Genomic DNA, 12,510 nt, shown 5'->3' with positions numbered 1-12,510 from the left:
TGAGTTCTAGTTGTTCTACATCTTTGCCAACGTTTGGGACTACAAATCATGCTAATTTTACCTATGCTACTGGGGTTGTGGAGGTTGTATTTATGTTCTATTCTTGTTTTACTTTGTGTGAGTGTGTCTTCTTGTAGACATTCGCTTTTGCCCCCTTTGTTTGCTTTCTGGTTATAGTGTCTCCTTTTTCCTTACAGAACTACCCCTTCCCCATTCCTAGTGCCTCTGGTTTGGGTGGGGCTGGTGCCTAGTGTAGGCACATGACCCAGGCTAGACCAATCAGAGTATTTCATCTCCCCTGGATATGGTGATTGGTGCATGTGACCCAAGTAGGACCAACTAAAGTCTTTCTTAGGTCAAGAACTTGAAGCTGAGTGAGAAAGCGTCCTCCTTCTGCAACTGAGAGAGCTAAGGATCATGTAAGCCTGGAGCTATGCTTGTCTCCATGCAGAGAAAGCCCACCTAAGAAGAAATTCAGCCCAGTGGAAGGTAAAGCCAAAGAAAGGCAAGCCTTGTGTTAGATTCTGGAATAGATACGACTAAGATATGGTCTCAGTCCTCAAGGAGCTCATTGTAGCCTCATGGGGTAGACCTATTTACACACTGATGACAGCATAATGTGGTAAGCACTATGATAAATATATTCATAGGATGACTCAGGAGCATGGAAGAGGAGAGGGTATACATTAGTTTATTTAAAAAATTCCTAGAATTTTAAACCCTCTCCTCTTCTATCTCCCCAAGTCATCCTAGGAATCATCTTAAAGGATGATTAGGAATTATCCAGCCAAAGACAGGGATGGAGAGAATTCCCCAGACAGAAGGCAGAGTGTTTCTTAAGTCTAGAAAATGTGAAATAACATGGTAATTCAAGAAAATCAGCAAGTGGTACAATATAGCTAGAGGAAAAGTGTCTGGGGTATCTGTTTGTCTCTCCTGCTCCCTAGTGCTCTGTGGTGAGGTGGGCAAAAATGCAACCAGAGAGTAAGGCAGGGGCCAGATCATGAAAGACCTCTCTCTTGTGCTAATCAAAAGATTTTAAAATTTCTTCTAAAAACTTTGAAGAGCTACTGAAGCTTTGGGAACAGAGCAATGACTGGCAGCAATGGGGAGGGTGAGACAGAGGGAAGACTAGTCTGGGAGAGGGACCCTGGGCCAGAGCCCACTGCAGTAATTCAGGTGAGAAATGATGAAGTCCAACCCTCCGTGGACAGGTGGTCTCTATCTCAGGGGCAGGATACAATGAAAAAACACTTCCTTCACAGTGATATGGCATCAATGGAAGCATAGGAGGTAATAATTCAGGTAAGCTTATTATTTTTAGTTTTAGCAAGTCTAAACTACATAAAAAGTGGTTTCTAAATTATCATTATATTTCACAATATGTACTTACCTCCACGATCTGTAAATCTGTACTTATGGTTCTCCCTATTATATACATTAAAGTAACCAATGATTGTGTTCCGTACCTACAAAGCAATAAGATGCTAATCAGGGGTGGAAAGCATTTTGCAAGATAAAGCCATATTTTACACAACAGATGAATGCTAAGTATACAGCCCCTATTAATTCCTCTCTCTCAAATCCAAGCAAAGACATATATGAACTAGTTTAGCTTCATTTTTAATAGGAAATTCTATTAATAATAAATATGTACAGTTAAACACTGATTTGTGTAACACATAGTTTTAAAAGTTTTGATTAAATGTAAAAAGCTCTTTTTAAAAACAATCGTGCTTATATTTTTAAATGAGGTACTTAGAATATATGTTGCATGTCTCAAATTAAGAAAATATATAAAGGAGTAAATAAATATGCAAATTATGCCCCTTAAAAACAATAGTTAATAAGAGATCAATTTCTGAACTGCTAAAACACCCTGCAAGTGTATTTAAAATTGTGTATTTGTGCATGCTTTTCAGAGAGAGGATGCACGTCTTCTAATAGTCTCAAACGTTGGTGATCACCGAAGGCTAAGTACCACAGCTCTGCCTGAGCTCCCTCCAACGGGTCTGGTAATTGAAACTTCCTCTTTAGTTTAGTGTCCTTGAAAATTCAACAAAAACCATCTAAAAAAAAAAGCCATAAAGTATTTCTATGGAAAAACAGCAGATACATACCTGCTCAAAGTGTTGCTGTAGTTAAAAAAGTAAATAAAGGACTTTTGGATGCATTAAAAAAGAAAGAAAAGTTAAATAGGGTTATTATAACAGACTGAACAAGAAAAGGTTGAACAGCCTTGACAGTTAATATCACACAATTGGTTTACTTAAACAATGTATACTTGAAATTAGAAATTATGAGAGTTAACTTTGGCAAAATATACAAATAAAGGCAAAAGAAAATAGCGCTTTTGTTCTTTTAAGTTTCCAGCTGTAACTTAAGCTGTGTCTGCTTGAGCAAAATGGAGACAGCCTGCATTTAATTCAGGTGAGCAAATCTGTTTTTATGAAGAAAGAGGAAATATTTCTTAGTTCTCTATTTTAATTGGCCAGGTAGAGAAAGCCTGTAAGATGACTCAAGAAATTTGAGTTCCAAAGAAACCAAGTTCCAACCTCTAAAAGAAAAGTAGAAAACAGAGGAAACCGACCTCTGGTACTAAACATGTGAATTTCTACCAGACCCAGAAGGGTTACCCCAAGACGTGCTGGGTTTAATGTTACCTTGAGCAATTTATAAATTGTAAAAATGGCTTATAACATATATCTAGAAGCACTGTCCTGGAGATTAAATGAGATAATGTATGTGGAAGCACCTATTAGAGTCCCTGGCACATTCATTCCTTCCTGTTCTCGTCATCTTCAAGAGGAGTTGTTTTTGAATAGATGATTTATCACTCTTATTAAGAAAGCAATCTCTTTGAAGTATTACTGAACAGAAATGTATACATTACAAATAGTTTATCCTCACCAGATTATTTGGTTTTATTTTTTCTAAGACAGAGTCTACCTCTGTGACTCTGCGTAGAGTGCTGTGGCTCATCATAGCTCACTGCAACCTCAAACTCCTCGGCTCAAGTGATCCTCCTGCCTCAGCCTCCCAAGTAGCTGGGACTACAGGCACATGCCATGATGCCCAGCTATTTTTTCTACTTTTGGTAGAGACAGGGTCTCGCTCTTGTTTAGGCTGGTCTCGAACTCCTGAGCTCAAGCAATTCTTTCATGTGAGCCTCTCAGAGTGCTAGGATTATAGGGGTGAGCCTGTCGCCTCACCATTTTATACATAAAGTTTATTAATGTTTAAAAAATTCAACTGAAAATCTACCTTATTAATTTAAAAATTTTTCTGAAATTGAGACAAATAAATCACATTACATGATTAGGCTTTCTAAGTAAGACAAATTTAAAACCTCTGAACAAATCTTGGCATTTCAAATGTTTAAGAGATATAACATTTAAGTTATTAAAAATTTAGACACTGAGGTATCAAGAACACATTAAAAGACTAGAAATTTCAGTAGTACTCTCATAAAATCAGTAATTAAGAAGTCAACATTTCCTTATTTAGCAGGAACCAAGGAGAGAGCTGGGAATCAGAGCCAGAGGACACGAGTTCTAGTTCAGGATCTTCCGTTCACTGGGTATTGACTTTAGGTAAGTTATGTAACCTCTGAATCTTGGTTATGAATTGGTAATTATTTTATATGCGGTTGTGAAAACTATAACTATTGCATATAAAACATGTTATTTTAAAGAACCAACATTAAGGCAAGTTTTTTCATTCTAATCATGGCATTCCAACACTGCTGAGAAATATTAACAATGTCACAAAATAGAAAATGACAATACCGAGAAAAAGAAACTGATTAACATAAAGACTCATGTAATAAAACAGATATATATCATATCAACCCAGTGAGATATTAATTATAATGAACATTAAGCATTTATTATGTGCTAAGCACTTTAGCCCATTACTAAATCATTTTAACACTAATTATTATTATCCCCATTTTTGAATAAGGAAACTGAAGCTTAGGTTAAAAATCTTGTTTAAGGTCACACATTTAGCAGTCTCCTCAACCTGAGATTGACCTGATTCTAGATTCTGTGTTCTTAACTCTATGTTACACCATGTCTCTAATGAATAAATAGAAAACTAAAAACACAATAAATAAAAGGACAAAGGAAAGTAATAAAGAGACATTTTCCATAATTCTCAGAAGAAGAAACCACCACTTTGCTATACTGCTCTATGTATTGTCTGTCCCCATCCTCCCAGTTCTAGAACTGTTCCCAATAGCTTTAACACACTGTCACCATCAGACACAACAACTGTGTGCCTCACATACTACACCAGTTAGAGACAGGAGAGCACCAATGAAGAATACACAAAATAAAGCTCCTTGGCACGATATTCAAGGCCTGTTATTATCTGTCCTTCGCCCTGACTCCTAACTTATCATCCCAGCCCTATCTCCTCCTTTCCAGTGCTCTAATTTCCAGTCAAACAGTTATTGTGACCGGTCCCAAGTCAGCCTCCCAGTCTGCCTCCACGTATTTCCTGGTGTCCTGGAAATATACCAGGAGGAGTTTTCCCGCACTGCCTATTCAAATCACACCTCTCTTCCCCTGGAATCCCCAAAACCCTTGCCATCTCTCCTCTACAGCGTTTATCAGACACCAGGTCCTAATTACTTTACATCCCCAACAACAGCTTCAACTGTACCTTGACATAGAAGAACTAAAACTTTTTTTTTTACTAGAAAGAACCTTAGAATTGATCAAATACAACATTTGTCATTTTATAGAAGAAGAAACTAAGGCTTAAACGTTATCTAATAGGCAAACAATAAATAGATGTTGTTTTAGTTCCAGTTCCAGATAAAAGGGTTAGAAAATTTTGTTTCTCTCCTCTTTCTTCTGGAACAACTGGTCTACTGGCAAAATGACACATTGTTTACATCAGCATATACCAAGCCGGAGCTCAGAAGAACTGCATCTATAAGATGCTAGGTGGTCAAAATGTGTGGAAAACTCGAAATTTCCTTCTGCAGTGCTCCCCGGAGACTTTGTGATGCTAAAATATACCCCGAGTTTGCAAAAATGAGGGTTAAAACAGTTTTGAAACTGATTGGGCTATTGTCTCACTTGTTCCCAGAAGGCTTGTCATCCTCATCTTCCATGAGTAGAACACAGTACAACACACTTGAGAAAAACTGAAGTGCTCACTTGTTAGTGATCAGCTAGATTTTAGCAAATTCAGTAGAAATACTTTTCACATAGTTAATATAAAATTTAATTTGGCATAAGCGTTTTTTTACTTATACTTTTATACTATCTTTATCATTACATGAGGGCTGGCGTCATACAAATAATCATGTCAAATATAACTGTTTAGTAAGTGAAAATTAAATATTCTGATATACAAAGAACTAAGTAAACATTCCTATGCCATTTTGAGTGTAAATAACATTTTAATTTTTAAACTGAACTTCTATTTCCTTCTAATAATTGATAATAATATTACTATCTATTGAACCAAAATGATTAGCAAAATTGAGCAAGACTGATGAACATAAATTAAATCCTAAAAATAAATGTATGAGATGTAGAAAGCAAATTTATTTGAGTCTGAAAGACTTTTTGTAGCAGAATGTGCAAGAGGAGTGAACTGAGATATATTTACTGTAAATAGAATAGGCATCTATTTGTCTATAATATGGCATTTTGTCAACTAAAAGACAAAAATATTAAGACACAGTTAAAAGTTCATGCATTTATAATTCAAGGAACTTCTTGGGGATAATGATAAGACCCAGTTAGAGTTTAAAAAAAGGAATTCCTTTATATTCTTACTTACTACAATTATGTAGACCATTTAAATAAATTGCTAGACAATAGACTTCCCAGAAAGGGGAATTTAAGCCTCAGTAAAATGTTGCCAACATTTTCGTGTTCTCTAAATGAAGGAAGGAAATTCTTTTGAGGAATAAAAAGTAAAACACACTTAAAGTCATTTAAATTAAGAGCAATCTTTCTCATCATAACACCTGTGTTATAGGGCAGAGGTACAGGGCATCATCTAATTTTTTAAAAAATGAACTATTCAATTTCAGAATAGTTTTAGACTTACATAGAAGTTGTAAGAATATCCACTCTTTCTCTTTTGGTTAATATTACTATGATACATTTCTCACAATGAATGAGCCAATCATCCTTAATTTTTAAGTGAGAAATCTGTAGGATTAAAAACATGCCGTTATCCTTTATTTTCTAGTCCAGTGACTTCTAGTGGCAGAATAGTTGTCAACACTAGGAATGCAGCATGACAGGACAAGAGAGCTATCCAGCAATAATGCCAAATCTATGTCTCAGCTACCACCATATATTCACGTTGGGATTCCATGAGGTGCTCAAAGCCACTTTGGGGTTTTAACTTGCACATGTGCTGTGTATGACACAAGCCTGGAAAGTAATTGTGAAGTTGGGTCTTCTGAAGGGTGCAGCAGTGCATGCATCAGAAGGAGTGGAGAATGTGACAGCCTGTGTCAGGCAAATCATGACATATTTTTTACAGGAACCATTCTCTCAACATTCTAATCCCCAAATTGCTACTAGAGAGGTCAGCAGGAGACTCTGGAAGAAAAGTCAAGGACTATGGCTGCAGTTAATGACTTTGGGCAAGGTGACCAAGGCAGCAGGAGGACAGATGGCTTCAAAGATTAGGCAAGCCAGAAGTGTTAGACCTAGACTGGACACGGGAACAGAGCTTTTGTTATAAGCTCCAGTAAGAGAGAACAAAAACCAATGGACAATCTTATGAGGTTTGAGTCTCTGAGACCTCAGGGAATAAGGGGGACCCATGTAAATAATTCTAATTTAAAACTCAATTCCCAAATTCCCAGTGGAAGGTAGGGCTTAGGCAGGAGGGAATTATCTTTAATGACTTAAGCAAATGTGGAAGACATAATTTACCTCCAAGATCTTAGGGATCTTATGAAATGTAAGGAATTTATAGAGCCATCTGAAGCAATGGACCAAGAGTGACAGATCATCTAAAATAGGAGACAGGGACAATATTCTCATTGTAGGGGTCGGCTATGTGTGTTCCACTGATAAGCCAGAGAAATGGTATAGTACAAATGAACTTTCATCTGCACATTTTCAATTGCTGATTTAAAAACATATCTTTTCGTGTTGTAAAGGTGTTTAATTTTATAAAAGAATTATTTTCTCTAAAAGAAAACCATATCCACAATCTTAAACATTTATATTCTAAATATACTTTTTGTTCTAAAGGGATAAACTTGTTTACAAAAAGTTATCTTCTAACTTTTCAGGCCTTTTTAGGTGTTTCGGGTATTAGGCCTTAACTGTTGGCTACTGTGTATCTACCAAATCTACATCTGTGGGTAGAACTATGTATTAATGTGTAGGGCATGTTAATTCTGAGCTTTTAAGAATGTATGGTTAAGTAATGTTCTAGAAAGACTAGCCATCAAGGGCATGCTGTCTGAGTTTCATATGTTAATGTATATTTCACCCAACAAAGGGGCTAGAAATTGAGCACATTTAATCTTAAAGTTGAAAAATACAAAAAGTTCAAGAATTCAGATACATGAAGGGAATCTGACAAACATAAGACATTAGCAACAGTCAGGCCAATATCCTAAATGACTATTATTGTTTCTTAAAGATATTGAAATGTACTTCACAAAATAAATGAATGGATGACATACATTCATACCAAAAAATATGTCTCTTAAGACAAATTTTTTATGGGGCATAATGAGGAAACAGAGGTAAATTAAGTGTCCGATGAAAATCCATTTTAATTCAGAAAGCCAAAACTAAGGATGAGTGATTTTCTCTTCCATAACACAGCTAGTTTGTGGTGAGACTAAAAACAGGAAAAATCATCACTTTTCGAGTCAAAGCACTTTTGTGACTTAGCCAGACTAAAGCTGAGCTTCTAGCAGCAAACCAGTGACCTAAATGAAAGGACGTCTCAGTTTCCTTCTTACCTTTCACCCACAGCTTGCCAATTGTTGACTAAAAAGTCTTTCACAATGTACCGGCCAACTTCAGAGGCTGCCACAATTTCAATTACATTTGTTCCATTAAAAGTGAATGGAGATGTGGTGATGGCATATTCCATATATCTGCCAAAGTGCATTTGCAAAAAATAAATTGAAAAATTCCAATATAAAGAGTTAATTTAAATAAATGGAATTAAAATCCCATGGTTCTAAGTTTGTGATGCACAAATATGCACTGTTTTAATTCTTATATTAGCACATTGCTTTTTCTCCCTTTAGTTTATTAATTGCATTCCTCCACCAGGAAGTTTCAAGGTAAGTTGACCATAATCACCTGTGAAGTATCCACGGGTCTTTGCTGCAGCTCATTGCATAGGCAAGTTGAATCCTTTCTTCTTCCTCCGTTGTGTTAGTGTAGATATTTAACAAAAAGTCCCATTCTTTATCACTTCCCAAGGCAATGCCATAACATAAAATCACACTTTTAATCAGATAAGGTACTCTGTAAGATATAACATGCAATATTTCTCACAGCAGTTAAGTTGTACGTTTACCCAGGTTGTCATATGTTACAAGTATAAGTCTAGAAAAAATATTTGTAATCTCAGATATAAAGATCAAAAGCAGGGATCTAGAGAGACAATTGTGGGAACTCTCATTAGCATTAATTCTGTGAGAAAAGATCATCAAATTAGCTTAGAAACTAAGGAGTTTTAAGAAAGAAGTAAATTAGAATAGAACAGTTCATATGTTCATGATGCAGTTTGGTCTCGTATGTCATTATCACATTTTCTAAGAGTGCATCTGAAGTAGTATATTATAGGTAACACAACCAAAATGGCAGAGTCATAGTCTCAGCTCTCAGTGACACTGCAAACTCAGGGAGAGATACGCTCTCATGCACTCACAGATATAACAGTAATAAACAGTCAGAAAGAACAACCTATTAAGGTTCAAAATAAGCATAGAGAGTTAAAAGTAAGTGCTTATTGGGAGAAAGCACTGAAAATGAGATGTCCTGGGTGAGGGTGACAATTAATCATATAAATTCTAACCTTCTATTGTTATGCACAGACATGCACTAAACAATTGTTTAAAGAACAAGGTATTTGAGAAGAATAGTAGGAGAGAGATTAACCAAGTGAAAGCAAAATGATCATTCCACAGTCAAAACACCAAAAAGGTAGAGAAATTTTTGGTGTTAAAATAGGACAAAAACAGGGAGGATTATAATATTACTCTTACTCATTCTCTGGATGATTCACCCATTTTCTGAAGAATTCTTTTGACAGCTGAAGACAGTCTTCAAGGCCTAACCAACATGCAGTTTCAAAAAGTTTTTCCAGTGATATTCTTGGTGAAAAAGTCAAAGAAAAACAGTTTATTTTGCAACACCACCTTCATTTTCCCTGCCTCCAAGAATGCATGTTTTATAAAAGGATGAATATTATAAAACATCCTTTCAAAAACATCAAGTTTGTTTAAAAAATAGCTTTTGTAGATGACAAATGTATTTCAGATTCAGAAAAATATTTGCTAACAGGCTCTTAGGCACCAAAAAAGCGCTTAAGACTAGTATTTTTTCAAAGTTAGAAATAAATTACTGCCATACTTGATCTCCCCAAAACACACAGGGGTGTACACATACTCCACATCTGTTGTCAATTTATTTCTCCTCCATTTTATAATAATTTTCCTATTGATCAAAAGTGACTTTAGCATATTGGACTGAGTAGTCTTAACAATAAAGTTCTTTCTCTATACCCTTTGCTTTCCCTTGCTAAAGTGCCTTTTTCTTCCCCTCCTCCTTCTGGCTGTTATATACATGATCAGAAAAAGAATAAAGGTGTTTGTGTGGTTTGTTTTGTTTTTACAGCTGAGTAGGAGTACATATTATGGATCAAAACAAAATAAGTTCAAAAGGAAACAATGAAGAAGAAGAAGAAATCCAAGTAAGCAATGCCTTGTAGTGCATCTCCAAGTTTGGGGTCAGGGGTAAAGAAACCCAAACTGGCCATAAATTTCCAGAAAATGCAAGAGCCAAATCCCTGTTGTCCCACCCTCTAGTTTCAACCCACCCTGGCCTGACCTTCTGATAAGCAGAAATGGAATGTCCAAGGGCGGAGGTCCTCAGAGAGACAGTTCTGGGCGTTCATTTACATCCTCACTCCCTCTCCCCACCCTTCCCAACCCCAAGCTGCTGCAATAAGATGACAAGAACTGGCTGCAACAAGAACAAGAGCTCTGTGAGGCGCAGTCTAACTCCCCAGGGCTGCTCTGAAGAGAACTGGCCCCAGGACGCCACAAGTAGCCACTGCAGTCCGATTTAGGAGATCGAAGGGTACGTGTGGTTAACTATGTGCTGCCTGATGGAGCACACTGTTGCCTTCCCACTCACGCACACGCTTGCCTCCCCACTCGCGGTACCAGCTAGTCCTCGCCATCATCCTCCACTCGTCCATCCAATTCTATCTCCTTCCAGCCACACCTCTCACGCTAAAATTTCTACCCTTGACAGACAGTAATCACACTTTGTATATTTTGTATTTCCTCCTTGGGCTAATTGATTGGAGCTTGATGTTGACTAGAAGTTGTAGGTATAATCCCTGTACTGTTGTTGGCTACGAATTCCCTCCCTACATCTGGAAGCCCAGCCTACAGTCACAAACTCGGGTCAGAGGAAGGCCAGCAGTACCACACCCCCGTCTGGTCTTCTCAGACCATCATGACAGCATGCTTACTCCTCTCACCAAACCAGTGATGTGAAAATCACTTGCGATACTAATGCCACACGTAAGTGACCGATATATATCACTATCAACCTCTCTTATCGAATTTGCATAGTGGCAGAATTCCTGTTAACAATAATACACAGAGGGGACTCTTGCCCCGTGGCTTTCCTATGTCCTTCAATTCACTGGTACAGGCTAGTTTTGCTTAGCATAACCCTCCACCAATAGTAGGACACACAATTTCAACCAGTAGCCCAAGCTTTGAGAATACAGAGCTATAAACTCCTATGTGTACATGTATATGCTTTGAAGGTAAAGTAAGATCTCCCAAACTACTATCTCCTATTAAGGTACATGTAGCCCACCAATCCCTGAGCAATTGTTCTCAAATAGCATACAAAATCTCTCCATGAATAAAGCGTATTAAGATTCTTTTTATGAACTCTAGAAGCCTATTGATATGAATCCATTTTATTCAATTATCACTGCTTAAAACATACTTACAGAGCTAAGTAGTCATCTTGCAATGCTATCACATTGTCACGAATTATAGTTGAATAAATATTCCATATTGAGTTAAGTCTCTTCAATAGATACTTCTATAAACAAGAAAGTAAATATACTGTTAGTTTTGGCTCACAACACTGATTATTCACGGTATTTCTATTTATCCAAAAAGACATTAATAGAGAAGTGGCACATATTTCTTCAGAAATTATCTTTGTTACTAAATGTGTAACTTTCATTTTGAACCTCTCTAGGTTCAGTACCCTCATACATAAAATGTGGTTTAAAATAATAACAATGATTATAGTTATTGTGAAGATTAAATAATTATAATGTATGTAAGCATATTGCCTGGCACATAGTAAGAACTCAAAATATATTAGCTATTATCATTTAATATCACCCCAAATATTTCTAGTTGTCTTCAAAATAGAGAAAAAAATGTAAAAATATAAAATAGTCTTTCTACCTTAAAACTTCCATGCTCAGTATATATATCTTAAAAAAAAAAAAAATAAGGAGAACTGGTTTATGCCCTAGACAAATTGAACTGCTCAGCTTAAAATAAAGTTTCTCCACTTGAGCTACCAGCTGGTAAATACAAGATTATAAAAGTTAGATATTTACTAATACACCCCTAAGAACAAACTAGGTATTATTCATAGAAATTTTTAAAAAACAAATATTAGGGTTTTTTTTTTTTTGTTCTGTACTTTTGAGAAAAGATCTCACTCTGTCACACAGGCTGGAGTGCAGTGGCTCAATCATAGCTCACAGCAGCCTTGAACTCCTGGGCTCAAGCGATCCTCCTGCCTCAGCCTCCGGAGTAGGTGGGACTACAGGTGTGTACCACCACACCTGGCTAATTTTTAAATTTTTTGTAGAAATGGGGTCTTGCTATTGTCCAGGCTCATCTAGAACTCCTGGCCTCAAGGGATCATCCTGCCTTGGCCCCCTAAAGTGCTAGGATTACAGGTGGGAGCCACTGGCCAGTTTTTATTATACTTCTTTATGCAGAACCAGTCATTAGCCATTATCAATGAGGCAACTCAATCTCACAAACATTTAAGTGCCTTCTTCTATTGGTCACTATCCCTATACTCAACTAAGTTTCCATCATTACTTTGGACATTAGAAAAAAGAAAGTCTGGAACCCTGACATACTTGGATCACCCCCTCAGAGTAACCCAGAAACTCACTTGAAATCTTCCCCTAACACACTTTCTGGTTTGTTCGTGATCCCTAATTGTCTAAAGAGTGCTCCCTAACTTTTGCTTTGATTTTACCTGT

The 12,510-nt window shown here is 36.7% G+C and overlaps 1 protein-coding gene across 1 annotated transcript in view; it reads right to left on the bottom strand.

The window, feature by feature from the left end:
- The window catches only part of LVRN (laeverin), a 61,923-nt gene that overhangs the window by 3,178 nt on the left and 46,235 nt on the right, over positions 1-12,510 (bottom strand). Inside the window, exons 15-19 of the mRNA XM_045566067.1 lie at positions 11,218-11,312; positions 9,227-9,334; positions 8,316-8,483; positions 7,967-8,104; positions 1,394-1,469 (exon numbers count right to left, since the gene is read on the bottom strand). Coding sequence (XP_045422023.1) covers positions 1,394-1,469; positions 7,967-8,104; positions 8,316-8,483; positions 9,227-9,334; positions 11,218-11,312 — 585 coding nt within the window. The remainder of the gene's footprint in view (positions 1-1,393; positions 1,470-7,966; positions 8,105-8,315; positions 8,484-9,226; positions 9,335-11,217; positions 11,313-12,510) is intronic.

The sequence above is a fragment of the Lemur catta genome, chromosome 12 (assembly GCF_020740605.2).
Source record: "Lemur catta isolate mLemCat1 chromosome 12, mLemCat1.pri, whole genome shotgun sequence".
NCBI lineage: Eukaryota > Metazoa > Chordata > Mammalia > Primates > Lemuridae > Lemur > Lemur catta.
The sequence above is the reverse complement of the archived record's forward strand: the minus strand, read 5'-3'. Positions and strand labels throughout refer to the sequence as shown.